Genomic DNA, 16412 nt, shown 5'->3' with positions numbered 1-16412 from the left:
CCATTGAAAAAATTGAGTCTAACATACAAAAAATCTGCACAGAATCTAATAAAGGACTCCAGGGTCAAACTGAGAAGGCCACTGTCTCACTACCTACTAAGGACTGGTTAGCTTTTAGAAACCAAAAAACAAAATCATTGAGAACGGAACTAACCCCTTCCTCTCCCTATACACAGGTCCTGAAATATCCAAAACCCATGCTCTCATAAAGCACACAGAGAATACCACTCACTATTAGAAGAATCATTTATTGAAGAGAATCAGTCAGTGTTCTGGTTGTGCTAAAAAAAACTTGTCCTTATCAGAGGCTATATTCCCAAAGAACTGGAACTTTTTCAACAAAGACTGAATAAACTCTATGAGAAAATTTTTTCTTTCTGAAAGTGCTGGAGAAGAGTTTTCTGTTTGAATAGAAGAGTCAAATCTCTCATCACAGTGTCCTCATCAGTGGGAAGGGTGGCTGAAGAGACCTGACATACTTGATGTACACAGATGGGGCTTGGATGAGGCATTGACTCCCTGAAGGATGGGGAAGGGCATGGACTCTCCCAGAAAATCTGGCCTGGAAAGGCCACTACTCTCTGAGGATGTTTTATCCTGCTTCCATCCTGTCTAACATTTGAAAGACAGCTCTGGTCAGCAGAGGCAGCTTCTTTGCTGCTGGCCTTCATACTTGCCCATTCCCTTTGTTGTGGGTCAGATAAAGTCACTTCATTTAAGGGATTTCCCTTTTTGGACTCTATTTTTTCCTGATGTCTTAACTCTGAGCCATCGGATTCATACGCACCTGCCACTTTTTTCTCTAGGATCTTCCCAATGGCTGTCATAAGCTCAATTGCTTCAGGAGATTCATAACTCATAAAGACAGTTGCACTTTCAAGTGGGTCTTGATGCTGTGCAATAGTTGACATGAACTTGACTTTTGGTGGGGAACTTTCCCGTCCTGTGTTTCTTCGTTTGCAATCAAGCCACTGAAATAATTGTCTCATCTTTTTTCTGAGGTAACTTTCACTAGAAAACTGTACATTCTCTGACAGAGATGGGGAAGTGTCTTCTAATTCTCCATCCTCAACAGTCTCTCTTTTCTTTCTGCCTTTCAGTGTCCCTCTTCCTGAATCCTCACTTCCCTGTGAAGTGAGGACTTCAGATGGTCCTCTGTCTTTTAAGGCCACTCTCTTCGCATCTGGCAAGACGTTCTTACCCTGGCACCTCCTGAAAACTTGTTCAGGGACTCTACTATCCTGTATCTGTTCCATGCTCATCCCACTGTTCTCCACATGGGCATGTAGCTCCCGGGAAACTTCCATGTCCCCACAGGAGATATTCTGGAAATGAGTCTGTGAGGACTTGTGGGTAAATTTATCTGAATAAAGGTGCATGTCATTAGATTGACCTTGGGCCTTGCTCTGCTTCCCACTCTCCAGTTTAAACTTTAATTCATGACAATCTTTTGATTCATCATCTCTGAAATCCAGTATTTCTGTTGAGGGGCATTTAGTGGTCAAGGTAGTTTCTGCTTTAATCATATTGATATTTATCTCTTGGGAACTTCCTGTCTCTGTAGTTGTCAAGATGTCACTAGATGGTGATTGACGAGCACACAGCTCTTCAGCCTTGAATATCTCCCTGGACACACTAAGCATGGAAAAATGTTCTGAATTCTTCTCCATCTTCATTTCATTCTGAACCATTTCTACCCTAAAACTAGAACTCACATTCTTTTCCATTGGCTCATATCCAGCATCAGCCAGTCTTGTGGGTACTTCTGGGCTGCATTTATAGTCTAGTACAGTTTCAGTCTGAATGGCTTTGTCACTGATGCTGGTTGTGACAGACTGAGAAGTCTGTCTGCCATCCTTAATGCTGTCAAGATATGTAAGCTCATTCTTGACATCAAAGAGTGATAGTTTCAGGTCTTCCTGTTCTTCACTGCCTACACATGGGATAGCTGGGCAAGGTTGGTCCAAGCTGGAGACTGATTTTGTTCTCATATTGTTTCCCTGAAAAGTTTTAGAGCTTCCCTCAAGGGACTTAGAAATATCACCTTTGAAAGCCACACCAGAAATACAGGCAGCTGAGGAGAGAAAGTCAAATTGGGGCAGAGGCCATGTTTTGGCTTCTCTCAGCATATAGAATTTTATGGATTCACGAACCTTGAGGGGCAGGCCCCACATCTGATTTACCTGAAATCTTATAATATGGGATTCTAGAACCTGTCGAGTATTAGAATCAAGAAAACAAGGCTCTATGGTAGTAATCTGGCAGTAGGCCTTACCTACCATTGTGTTAGCCAAATTTGTGTTTTTGATATTGGTGTGGGAAACCCCAGAAGGTAGAGATGTACTTCCGTCAGCTAACCATGAACGACACACACATATAGGGATCCTTCCCATTGTGATCTGCCAAAACTTCCTGCTCAAGTGTAATCTGAGAATGGTTTTCATTTCAGTGTCATTCATTGAGACACTTAATAATTCATTTCTTCGACCATACCTTGAACGAAACACACAGTTACTTTTTTTGTCAGAGGCTGTACCCAAATCCTTCATTAGATAGAATTCAGAGATCCTTTGTGAGCTCTTTCCTAAGATATGCTCAAAATTCTGCCTTATGTCTTTCTTTCCATGAAACTTTTCCTTCTCATTGAAATTTCCTGAGAGACACCATTCAGTCTTTATTAGATCCTTGTTATTTTGTATCTGAAGATCAGAGAGTTGTGAGTAAGCATGGCTGCTTTTCTGCTGGAAATTTTCTATTAACTGACACTGAGGTTCCAGGAGCGCTAGAGACTCTATATTCCTAAAGGCATGGAGGCACTGATGTGGAATTAGTCGCTCTGGCACATTGATCTCTGGTTTCTCCTGGGATTCACTGGCCATACAAAAATGGCCAGGAAGGAAAGAAACAGGTACACAGGCCTGGGATGTATGGCTGACCAATGGAATGTTGGGGGCGTGAGGACAAATGGCTCCTTGAGATTTGTGGAGCTTGGAGACTAATCCCCACAAATGTTCCTGTTGCTTCTGCAATGCATGCCATTTCAGGTGCTGATTTTCTGTTGAGATATTAGAGTCGGACTCATTCTGGCATCTATGAAATGACATTCCACAGTCCCTAATCTGGGACAGAGAAGAAGATGGTAGGATTGGAAGTCGTGATTGAAGGTGGGCTTGGGGCTGGACCTGAGTGAAAGTTATGGGGTGGAATTGGAGTTTAGTTTGAGATGTGGGATTGGGATGTACATTGGAGAGGGCAAAGGGATGGGAATGAGGAAGTAGTGGGGATTCTTGACCCCACCTTTGAATCCCAGAAGCTTTACCAGTTCCATTGAATAAGACAAAGTGAGGATCTAGGGTGGTACCACTACTAGAAACTAGGACAGTAGCCACTAGGGACTCACTATGCAAAGAAGGAAGACCCCAGAAGAGCTGGCTATATTTCTGTTGCAAATTTTTCCCCAAAGTCTTGACATATAGGAGCTTTGGGTTGCCTTTAGTGTTCCAGCCAGTTCTTGGGGTTGTGGCTTCTTGTACATCAGATGAGTGCAATGAATTGCCTAAAAATGTCTGTGGGTCTTCAGGCCACAATGGTTTTAAAAGTAGTCCCTCCTCATTTACTGTCTTCTCTAAAGTCTGCAAAGGCATTCTCTTTTTGATTTGTCTCTCTGAGAGATCCTGAAGATTAAGGCCCAGGAAAGAAAGGCCACTGGCCTTCATGTGTTTGGTAGCAGATCCTTCCCAGAGACAAGTCCCTGGTAAAGGGAGGGAAGCACGCTCTTGCTGAAAATCGGAATCTGATAATGGGGGGTGGAACGGAGTCTCATCATGAGTCTGACACCAAGATAATTCTGAACATGACGGGCTTAAATGGTCAGTGTTTCTGATTGCTGGGACATAAGTGGACAGCCCCTCAGAGTTACCTGGAGATGAGCTGTCTGGGACAGACTTCTGTAAGATGGAAATCGATTGAGATTGAGTCACACTTAAAGTACAGTCTGGTGGTGATGAAACAGATAGGGATGATGGTTCATGATGACAAGCATATGAATCAGTGGGATTCATTACTTGTGGAAAATCTGACAATGCATTGGTGTCTTGGGAAAGAGTGCAGTCAGTTGAGAAGTTGGTATTCAGACACAAAGTGGCCTCTGGTAGGAGAATACCATCTACTCTCTCAGTTTCATGTAGTGGGAGAGGGGGAAAATCATTGGTTAGTGGAGGGTAGTTGTCCACTGGGAATTTTGGATCCACATGAGGTAAAATTTTTGGTGATGGAGAGTAACCTAGTGGTGAGGGTGAAAGAGATTCATCCAAAAGGGTTGCTGGGTTAGGTGAGAGAGTGAAGACAGGTGGTGGGGAAGGCTCAGGCAGAGGCACTGATGTTAGGTCTCCAGGAGGGACTGCTGAGAAGGCAGGGGACAGAGTGAGTGATGACTCAGTCACAGGAACTGTGGAAGCCAAAGGGGACACAGGAGTAGCAGCATATTCCAGGGTGTTCCGGAGCAGCAGTCGATTAACCTCAGCAGTTGCTCTATTACACACCTCACAGGAGGGGTCTGGACATAACAATTGACGAAACTGGCCCAAGTGTCTGAAGGAGACAGAAGGTACAAAGTTACAGCCAGGACCAGAACAAATATATAGCACCCTGGCAAGTCTAACAAAACAAGGACCTTGCGATACATACTGTCCTTTCATAATTCCCTGCTTTCATGATCTCACAATATACTTTTTAGCCCTCATTCCAAAACTGTAGCATTTTGACTCTGAAGATTTTTCCCTCACATGTCAATACCAGACCACACTGAGAACCTTGAAATTCTAACACTGCTACACAGAAGAACACAGAAAGAAGGATAACATTTGGTCACCTTTGCCGAAGAGAAAGCACCTGCTTCGCCTCATCTGCTTCTCTCTGGCAAGCTGTCAAACCTGGAAAACCAGGACAGTGATGAAGGCAGGAGCAAAGAAATCTTATAGGAGACTGAATAGAAAGTCGTTTAGTGGTATCCTTGATAGATTGAACTTGGAGAGCCCCAAGAATTAGTGAACAAGGTCACATCATCAATTTTAGAAATAACAAAGCTCACATGTGTGTTGTATCATTCACAAAGGATTTCACGTGTATTATCCCATGTAATACTCAATACTACCCTGTGAGAAGTATAGATTACCTCAAAAAGGAATCTGATCATCCATGAAGTAAGAGTGCTTGTAGAAAGTCAGGGGGCAGGAGTTCTACTGCTCAGTATATCCCATAGCCACCTACTGGGCAATACCCATCACCCAGGTTCATTACTGCTCATGTTCTGGGATGGGCAGAGCAGGGTATCTGAGAAGTGTGTCAATTTCTGACTGCCATTTCATTAGCCTTTTCTCAGAGGTCCCTGTTTCAAAGAGGGACTAACATCAGCAGAGTTCACAGATTCGGGACTTCCTGAAAAGGAGAGGAAGGAGCACCCATGAAGAACCCGTTTGGAATAGGCAGACCCTTACCTTTCAGTGTTTCACCTTTCCTTCTCTTCTCGACTCTGTCCTGACACTGAGGACGAAAGGAATGAATGAAGCACGAGGACTCAATTCTACCTTTCTTCTCTACAGAAAACTCAGAAATAGACTATCCAAGAATAAGACTATTTTCATTAATAAAACTTTGAATTCCTTTTTTTTTTAAAGATTTATTTATTTATCCATACAAGAACTGGGGTACAGGCTAGATGCACTGGAGGGTGAGAGGATTCACCAGAGCCAGAGCAGGGAACAGAACAGGCAGACTGACGAAATACACTGCTGAGGGGAGCAGCGGGCGAGACAGGAGAGGTCTGCTGCACCATGTGGGACCCTCGCCTGCCGGCTGGGATCGAACCAGCCCTGCAGAGGCTGTGGACAGCTTCACAGCACTGTGCTCAACTGCCTGTGCCACCAGGGGAGGCCCTGAATTCCTTTTTAAAATTGCCATTTAAACATGATAAATTGTTTTCAATTTTCCTTCTTGAAAAACCCAATGATTTTATCTGTGACATCTACATTGATAGTCTCACTCAGCAATTCTCTGCTCAATGAGGCTTAGAATGCTGAGGCCAATAGGCTTTATGCAGGCTTCATCAGATGGGACCCTGTATCTTAAGACCTCAGTCTCTAGCCTCTGCTCAGGGGCACTCAGTACTCAGCACTGCTCTCTTGATCAGTTCAGCATTCATGAAGACTTGATCAAGTCACACCTACCATGGGAATGTGATTCCTGATCAAGTGTTGGGGAACTTTGTTGTCCTGCAGAGATCCCAAACTCTCTAAGTAATCTGATCCTGAATCACTGTGCTGAGATTTTATTTGGAAGTGGAAACTTGCTACCACACCCAAAGAGGCTGTGAGCTTTGGGTGGAAATTTTACCCTTCCCTGACCTCCTAGTGCCACCTACTCTATTCCCATAAAAGAGTGACATTGTATTCTCTCTTTACACTTCTCATTTAAATATCTCTCTGATCCAACCAATCCCATTTAGAAAAGGGACAAAGAAAAACAGAAAATAAGGAATCATTTCTGAGGGACAAATTTTGGCATCAGCTTTAACACTTAAAATGCATGTAGTAATCACTTCAGTCTTGAAAAAAAGCAAAAAGTTGAACAAACTAAGATCAGTGATTTTCTTGGAGCCATCAAAGATTTGAGGTCAAAGAACAAATGCCTACCCAATATCTTTTTTTTAATTTAATATATTTTATTTTATATAATTCTTACATCATTTTTTCATTTTTGCACAATGTATGGAAACAACCCAAATGCCTATCCAATATCTTCAGAGACATTGAATGCAGAAAATCACAGTCAAGGTCACCTTACCTAGAGCAGAAGCTGCAATAGACATACACTAGTAGGAATGCCTCAGTATGCATTGTGGCATTTGTTTAAAGATGTATTTGGATTAATATGAGTGAGAAATCCCTGACATTATGATCCTGAAGAGGGGGCAGTGTGTGGGCAGCACTTAATAATTTTTTTTTACCTCTAGGAACCCCTTCAATGTTCTCATTGAAGAAAGGTTGAAAAAAATCCTGACATTTCCTGGAGTATCTTGAGGGTCATGGTGGGTTAAGAAGATAGATAAGCATTTTGAAATATCCACTGAGAGTTCAATGCATCATGTCTGACTTTCAACAAGAAATTATAGGGATGCTGAAATGCATGAAAAAGCAGTCTGAATAGATAAAGTAAACATCAAATTCACATTCAAGTATGACACAGATATGAGAACTATCAGAGGAAATCCGTAACATAGTATGTTAAGTATAACATAATAAATAAATAAATAAATAAATAAATAAATAGAAGTTTTTATGGGAAAATTAGATAACATATAATAACAGATGAGGAATGTAAGTTGAAACAGGGAAACTCTAGAAAACAATCAAAAGGAAATGTTAGAAACTGAAAACACTCTAACAGAAGTAAAGAGTGTCTGTGATCATCTCATCTGTAGATTACTTTTTATGGTTAAGGAAAGAATAAGTGAATTAGAATATATGTCACTAGAAATGATCAAAACTGAAATGCAAATAGAGAAAAATTTAAATATTTTAACCCAGCATATTCAAGAACTGTGAGAAAGATTTAAAATAGGCATGTATGTATATATACACACACACGTGTGTGTGTGTGTGTGTGTGTGTGTGTACATAATTGTAATACCAGAAGGGGAAGAGAGAACAAAACAGAATCAATATTTGGGGGAAGGTTGTTTGTTTTTTATTAATTTTTTTCTTAAACCGTTTTCTTGAATCATCACTATATTCCCTTATATTCACCCCTTCCCTGCTTTGCACCCCCTTTCCACTCCCACCTTTGCTATATGCCTCAGTTCTATGGTCAGCTTGCTAGTTTTGACTTTTTCTTGACCTTTTGTTTGGTTTCTATGTATTCCACATATAAGTCAGACTATCTGGTATCTATCTTTTGCATTCTGACCAATTTCAGGTAGCATAATCCCTTCCAGCTCCATCCACATTATTGCAAATGGCATGAGTTTGTCTTTTCTGATGGCTGAGTAACATTCCACAAAATATACAACAACTTTTTGATCCATTCATCTATTTTGAGGCATTTACTTTGTTTCCATATATTAGCTATTGTAAATTGTGTTGCAATAAACATAGAAATGCAGATTTCCTTTTGAATTAGTATTTTTGTGTCCTTTGGGTAGATTTCTAGGAGTGGAATTGCTGGATCATATGGTAGATCCATTTTGAGTGTTCTGAGGAACTTCCACATAGCTTTCCATAGTGGCTGGACCAGTTTACATTCCCACCAGCAGTATAAGAGGGTTCCTTTATCTCCACATCCTTTCCAGCATTTGGTGTTTCCAATTTTTTTAATGTGAGCCATTCTTACTGGAGTGAGGTGGTATCTCACTGTGGTTTTGATTTGCATTTCCCTGATAACTAATGATGCTGAACATTTTTTCATATGCCTGTTGGATATTTGCCTTTCTTCTTTGGCAAAGTATCTTTTAGAGAATCAATATTTGAAGTAATAATGACCAAAGATTTTCCAAAATTCATGATAGTTTTTTAAAAAATGGCTACATCTGGACATATCAGATTCAAACTAAAGGAAAATAAAAGATAAAATAATGAAAGAATCCAGAGGTAGGGAGATACCTCTAGACAAACAAGAGTAAGAGTTATGATTTTATATCATAAGCAATGAAATCAAGAATGTAGAGTGAGGGCCTCCCCTGATGGCACAGCGGTTGAGCGCTGGGCTGCAAAGCTGCCCGCAGCCTCTGCAGCGCCGGTTTGATTCCCGGCCAGCCAGGGAGAAACCCACATGGCATAACAGACCTCTCCTGCCACACCTGCTGCTCCCCTCAGCAGTGTGTTTCATCGGTCTGCCTGTTCTGTTCCCCGCTCTGGCTCTGGTGAATTCTCTCACCCTCCCGCACTTCTGACTGTACCCAGTGGTTGTATAAATAAATAAATAAATCTTAAAAAAAATTTTTAAAAATGTAGAGTAAAACTTAAAGTTGGAAGCAAAAAAAAAAAAAAAACCTATCATTTTATATCTAAGGAGATTGTCTTTCAAAAGTGAAAGAGAAAATAAATCTTTCTCAAACAAAAATTGAAGAGAACCATACAGCAAACTTGCCCTGCTAGATTGTTGGAGGTCATTCTTCAGGGAGCAGGAAAAAAATTATACCCTGGATCTACATAAAAAGAGAAGGACTGAATAAAGAAAAATGTAACTTTTATTTTTCTTATTCTTAATTCACTTACTAAAAATACAATATATTATGTGACTATAGTATGTGGAAAAGGAAATGAAATACAACGGTGGAATAAGAAACAGGAAGGAGGAACTGGAAAACTGTTATAAGATACCTATACTACCAATGAAGTGATATAATATTATATGAAAACAGACATAGATTAGTTATAAAAGTATATTACAAACTGTAAGGCAACCACTGAAACATTTTAAAGAAGAAGCAAAATGGAATTACTTAAAATATTTGTTCAAAACCAGAAAAGAAAAAAAAAGGAGAAAAGGTTAAAAAAAGGGGAAGAAGAAAATAGGTACAATGAATAGTAAATAGTTACAGGATAAATAATAATCCTACTACATTAGAATAATCAGAAACATCAAAACTAATGTATCAGGACAGATACATTAGGCAAAAGTCGTAAGGATATATATAGTTACTCTGAATAGCACCACCAAACAAATTTACATTTATTAAAAATTTCATTTAACAACAGAAATACACATTCTTCTTAAGCTCACATACACCATCTGCTAAAATAGACCACATTCTGGGCAACAAAACACATCTTTAACAAATAATAAATAATAGAAGTCAGGTAAAGTATGTTTTTACAACATAATGGTATGAAACTAAAAATCAATTACATAAAAATAGCTAGAAAATCAAAAAATATTTGGAAAATAATAAACTACTATCATGTTGGTTAAAAATATCTTAACCTGGGCCTCCCTGGTGGCTCAAAGGGGTAGGCATCAGCACTATGAAGCTATCTGCAACTACTGCAGCACGAGTTCGATCCCCAGCCAGGGAGGTGACCCACATGGCTCAGCAAACCTCTCCTGTCTCGTCCCCTGCTCCCCTCAACAGTGTATTTCAGTCAATCTGCCTGTTCTGCTCCCCACTCTGTCTCTGGTGAATCCTCTCACCCCCACACCTCTGGCCTATACCCTAGCTCTTGTATGCATAAATAAATAAATCTTTAGGGAAAAAAATCTTAATGTGAAAAAGAAGATACAAACTTACCAAAATTTGTGAGGTGCAGAATGCAATTCTTAGAGGTAAGAAATTGAAAGCATTTAATGCATATATTTGAAAGATTGGGTATAGTGGAGTGATTCTGTTTTACTTACCTGATTGATGTCTCTCTTTTTCCAAAATAGTGAGAAACTAGGATTCCTCTTCAGGTAGCACAGTAACAGGAGGAGGATCCCCACCCCACACACAAAGGCAAGGATGGGAATACTTAGGAGGACAAACTGGAGATCAGCCATAAAGCATTGAGGCTCCTCAAACATAGAAGGTGGCCCCCATCATTAGAAGTACATGGCCATCTCAGTCACCTTGGTAATGATAGTGCACATTCCAGAGTTCCAAGTCCACATCACAGAGCTTTGGCACAGATAACAAGGTTCTTGAGAGTGGGGGTCAGATAGTCATGAGAGATGGACCCACAACCCTTCCCTCCACCATCCAGCTCAGCAAATCTTTCCATCCCTCAAGAGCCCTTTAGATATTCCAAGCATAGACTTCCACTTCATCCCTTCAAATTTATTTCCCCGTTACCCAGATATTATCTGAGACCCTTGGTGATCTCCCTTTGACCACACGTAATCTTTGAAAATCTGATGTGCCAGGATTTACAGGTCCAAGAACTGTTCTGTCCTCAACTATAACATCCCTTATAAATAATGAGTTTTTATTTGTATGAAACCTAAAATATAACCAACAGCACCCCACCCTCCATATCTCTAAGAATCTCTGCTCACCAAATATTAATAGCACGAGAGAGCAGAGCAGCTAGTACCAGTGTTCACAAAACATGAAAAAGAGGGAGACAAGGGCAGGGCACACCCCTAGATAAGCAATTACCATGATAAGCCTCATGATAAGCAATTTAAAAATCCTTTCGCAATTTTCTTTTCCCAAAAATCCCTTTAAGGCTATTCAGCCCCTAAGTATTCTCAAATCTCATCACTTCCACCCACACAGTGCCTCCTCCTGCTGCTCCCTCTTTCTTCTCTCAACCAATTCCCCTCTCTCTCTTGAAAATTATCAAGTCTTTATTTTACCAACATAAAATTTAGTTGTGTGGTTTAGTAGTTGCAAGACCAAACTCATCTGATTTAGGGAGCAGGCTTCTCTTCAGCATAACTTCTAATGAGCACAAGTCTACAAAGCAATCTGTGCAGGAATAGTTTTTTTTTTTTTTTTTTGAATCACATGTCTAGTTGCATCTTTCATGAAATGTTTTATTTTTTTCCCATCTACTCTGTGACTTTTCACCCAAGTTCTGTTAGGATCTCTGTAGTTTTTAAAACACTATCAAGATAGTGGTATAAATGTATTTCATCATCTGATGCTAGCTAATCATTTAATTGTTATAACCCTACAACTTTGTTATTTAGACTATAAACTGCTGTAATGAAGACCTGTGTCATTTTCTTGATTTGCTTCCCTGTGTTCTCAGCCTGAATCTGACAAATCAGTCTTGGCCACACCCATCTAATCATTTCCCTCCCACTTGGGAGGGCTTATCAATAATGATAGATTCTTTCTGTGCTGCCCTTTGAACCTACAGCTTCACCAGACTCTACCCAAAAGAAAGCTACATGTCAAGCACAGTCCTTCTCTCGTTCCCTACCTTGATTGAAGGAGGAATCTGTTCAGAAAAAATCTTTCCCACATAAGTTTGATCTCTGGGATGTTTTTTTTTGACCAAGTTGGTCCTGACTGTACCTATGGTCTGTAGAACTCAACAATAAAAACATCCTTTAAAGTTTAAACAAGATAAGTGCCGCCAAAAGATGTCCAAGAGAGAAGGGTCTTATAAAAATGGTATGTCAAATATATTCTTTAAAAATCATCTGGTCATTAATAAGAAAGGCAGAGATACTGATCCTGACATATGGAAACCCAAGACATATGACAGTGAATGCAAAATGTGCCTACAGACTGAATCCATAATGGAGGTTTTAAAACAAAAACGGCCATAATGGACCATTTGAAATAGTTTGAAAAATTATAAGGGAAAAAAAGTCACAAAGGACATTCATTAACTCAATAAAATGGCAAAAATGGAATGAGATTAGCTGTGGGTCAAAGTGTCAATGTTAAATTTATTAAAGGGGATAACTATACTGAGAGCATGCGAGAAGATACTTTTTTTCTTAAGAAATTCTCAAATATTCAAGGAAAATGTACAAAATTCATGAAATGTATTTCTCAAACATTTGGGAAGGAATGCAGAGAGAAAAGGAAGCAGGGAAGGAGAACAGAACAAACAATAAAAGAAATAGAGGAGATATTTTTTAAAAACGGATCAAATGTTAATTGATAAATCTGCATAAGGATGTTTATCATCCATGTCATTTTCCATGTTTGTCAAATATGTCTTTATATGGGCCATTGATTATTGTTCTGAATGTTACCTATTCTTTAAGATTTCTGCATTTGATACCCACAGCTGCGATCACCACCCTATCCAAACCCCAAAAGTGTGCAATGCCAACTCTAAAGCAATTGTTTCAGATTCTGTCTCAGGCAAGAAATCTGGGACCTTTTGTACACATGAGGCATACTGACATTTCAACAGATTTTACAAAATACTGAAAAGAGTACTACTAGCCCTCCTCCCATTAAAAGATTTTTTTAAATTATGCACACTATAAAAAAAACAAAGTCAACATATTTTCAACAAAGAAATCCTAATTTCTTATCTGGTGTCTCCAGGAAAGAAGTCATTCATTTCCTGAGGTTATGTGGTTTGAATTGGCTTGCCAGCTCCGCTGGTCAATTACCACTCCTTGTGGGTTTCCATCTTCCAAAAATGTGTTGACATCGTTATTGTATCCTCTTTCTTCTTGTCATCAAGAGCTTAATCTTTTTAACTTATTGTTTTAACTATTTTATTGAAATAGAGTGCACATACCATACATTTCATCCATCTAAAGTATATAATTCCATAACTTTTAGTATATTCACAGACACATATAACCTTCACCATCGTCAATTTTAAATCATTTTCATGAAAGTGAAAAGAAACAAACCCCGTAAACTGGCTGTCATCCCTCTTTTTTCTCATTTTCCCACTGCAATGCAACCGCTAATCTACTTTGACTTTCTGGATTTCCATATTTTGGACATTTCAACAATAGAATAATGTGTGTGGTCTCTTACATGTTTCTAATGTCCATTCATATCACCGCATTTGTCAGTAGTTTTTATTGCCAAAGCATGTTACATTGATTCTATGGAAATAGAGCATATATTATTTACCCATTCTTCAGTGGATAAATATTTGTGTTGTTTCCATCTTTTTACTCTTATGAGTAGTAGTGCTATGAACGTTCATATACAAGTTTGTGTGTGGAAAAATGTTTTCCTTTTTTCTTGAGTATATACCTACAAGCAGCGTTTCTGGGTCACAGCCTAAGTCTAAGTTTGACATGTTGAGGAACTTCCAAACTGTTTTCCAGAACAGCTATACCATTTTCCCTTCCCACCAGCACTGTGAGGGTTCTAATTTCACTACCTTCTCACCAACACATTATTAAGTTTTCTTTTAGTTTAGCCATCTTTGTGTGTATGATGTAATATCTCATAGTGGTTTTCTCATTTCTCTGCTGAATGATGATTTTGAGTATCTTTTTATCTAATCTTTTACTATGATGGTATTTTGGAAAGAAGAGGAGAGTAACAAGTACTTGATCTGTGTTTTACCAAAAGCACAGCGATTCGTTTTAAATAAATGACAGGAAAACCATTTTCTTCTAAATATTTGAAACCATTTATATAGCAGTGTCTTTATCAGCATGTACAGTTTTCTCCTTCTTAGGGTTTGCATGATGTAGGAACAACAGTCTTGTGTGAATTTGTTCTGTAATATTTCTGCATGGGGTCAAAGGAGGAATTCACTCAAATGAGTCCTTAGTTGACTCAAAGAGCAGAAGTGTATGCCAGCCCTTCTAGGGCTCAATGCTTTTTCATCACCAGTGCTGTTTCTTTGTGGGATATGTTTATTCCACAGTTGACAAATATCATAGAAATGGGAGAACATCTATACTGACAGAAAGCATATGTGTAAAAGCTGAATTGCAAGACCATTAGGTGGACTTTTATATGTCAAACATAGTGTTAAACATGAGCTGCATCACACCTGCCAGTTTATAATCGTGAAGTTGTACCTGGGATACTTAGGAAGTTATATTGTTTCATGTGATCTTGTGTATGTTTAAACACTTGACAGGAAACTTATAAAGAGTAAAGATATGAAGTGCCACATAAGGAGAGAGAAGGAGCAAAGTTACCCGTCAAGGATGGCTCTGTCCATCAGGATTAGAGTCTGTCTCTGAATAAGGAAATTTCAGGAAGTATAATTCCTTTGCCATGGAAAATTATATAATAGGAAGAAAGGGGTAATAAGAATCTGTTTTGGAATGTTTTTTGATGAAACAGTGGATAAAAACCATCTCATGTTTTGTGAATGTTGCTCCAACACTTCTTTTGAGAGAAGGGGTAAGTGTGAGCAAAGTAAGATTTGAGTACCACCAGAGAGAATACAGTAAACAGACAGGAATTTACCTCTTTTTGTTTTGCTCACATCTTAGTAAGCATGAATTAATTGTGGAATGATTCTTTTTATTTCTTCCTAGGTACTACTGGGGCTGAATGTATCATGGTATCAAAAGACCCAATTGTGAGATTTGGTACAGAAGTAGTCAGTCCCTTGTCAGAAAGCATTTCTAAAAAAAAGCAGAATGATGAGTGTTTTTGACAGACAGGAAGGATTAAAGGGGATTGGGCAGGACCCGTTATAGTGGAGGTTTTTGTTTATTTTATTTTTATATATTTTACATCATTTTTCATTTTTGTACAATGTATGCATTTTCATCTTTGTTATAGTCCCCGTAAAATTCCCACTACCCTTGTTTTGATCCTACTCCCTTCTCCCCACCTGTAGTGTGTCTCTGGTTGCCTGTTGATTTTGATTTTTACTTTATCATAATTAGTCTTTTTCCTGATCCCTTATTTGGGTCTTCTAAATTCTTGCTATGAGTGAGACCATCTGGTATTTTTCTTTTTCTTTCTGGCTTATTTCACTGAGCATAATCCCTTCCAGCTCCATCCATGTTACTACAAATGGCATGAGTTTATCTTTTTTGATTGCTGAGTAATATCCCATTGTACCACATCTTCTTGATCCAGTCATCTATTTTGGGGCATTTGGGTTGTTTCCATAGTTTACCAATTGTAAATAGTGCTGCAATAAACATAGGAGTTCAGGTGCCCTTTTGAATTAATGCTTTTGTGTCCTTTGGGTAGATACCTAGGAGTGGAATTGCTGGATCATATGGAAGCTCCATTTTTAGCAGGTTGAGGAGCCTTATAGTGTTTGTTACCTGGTAGACCAAATATACCTTAGAGAGGGAGGAAATGAGGACAAGAGCTTGGTGGGTAGATGTTATAAATAACTGGAATTGAAAATTCAACAAGGGATCATATATTTTGTAGAGTAGGGGAATAGGTCAAAAGGTGAAAATGTCAGACTATAACGAGAAATGTTCTTGGTATTAAGTTCTAGAGAGTGACAGTCACTGGCTTAGAATCTAATTAAAGGACCCTAATATGAGATAATGGAACAACTTGTAGTCTGGGTTATTGGCTGGTCTACCCCTATGAATGTTTTAGTAATTCACTGCCTCATTACTTCATGTTCTCTACCAAGGTCTCCCATTCCACTCTTTGTACCTTCAGGGCCTCCTGAGTGCCCAGATATAAGTCCAGTGAATAGTCTTGAACTACCACTGGCTACAATCTTTCTCTGACCCTAAGCTTCAGACATGATCACTATAAGATCAGTGTTGTACCTCTGATCAAGAAGATACAAGTATGAAACTAAGAGGGAGCTGTAGTTGGTATGTTTTTGCTTTGCTTTTGTAGTTAGTTTAACACACAACAATTACAAGTCTTTCTGGGAAAACAACCTCAAGTACCTTCTAGGAAACCCACCCCATCTTTGAATCCCAGTCTGTACAAACGCAGTAACCTTTTCAACACAACCCTCTTAGAAGAGTGAGTATATGTGCACTCTTGGCCAGAAGAGCATTGTCTTGGGATCCTTGGAGAGCCCCCAGATATTTGTAACTTTGGTATA

General features: G+C 39.1%; 1 protein-coding gene and 1 long non-coding RNA gene across 5 annotated transcripts in view; one reads left to right on the top strand and one right to left on the bottom strand.

The window, feature by feature from the left end:
• The window catches only part of LOC119232414 (spermatogenesis-associated protein 31D4-like), a 296841-nt gene extending 286232 nt beyond the window's left edge, over nt 1-10609 (bottom strand). For 2 of the 3 annotated variants that reach the window (XM_054689186.1, XM_054689187.1), the window contains exons 1-4: nt 10390-10609; nt 5496-5541; nt 4871-4931; nt 4542-4590 (exon numbers count right to left, since the gene is read on the bottom strand). In XM_054689186.1, the coding sequence (XP_054545161.1) occupies nt 4542-4590; nt 4871-4931; nt 5496-5541; nt 10390-10554 (321 nt within the window). In that variant the 5' untranslated portion in view covers nt 10555-10609. Of the gene's footprint in view, nt 1-164; nt 4591-4870; nt 4932-5495; nt 5542-10389 lie in introns of those variants that run through there. The other variant, XM_037494432.2, reaches the window with a different exon arrangement.
• LOC119232422 (uncharacterized) overlaps nt 1-16412 on the top strand; it is a 102583-nt gene that overhangs the window by 4988 nt on the left and 81183 nt on the right. The window lies entirely within an intron of this gene.

This window comes from Talpa occidentalis, unplaced genomic scaffold, assembly GCF_014898055.3.
Source record: "Talpa occidentalis isolate TD23 unplaced genomic scaffold, MPIMG_talOcc4v2.1 talOcc4.7, whole genome shotgun sequence".
NCBI lineage: Eukaryota > Metazoa > Chordata > Mammalia > Eulipotyphla > Talpidae > Talpa > Talpa occidentalis.
This window is presented reverse-complemented; position numbering and strand designations above follow the sequence as displayed.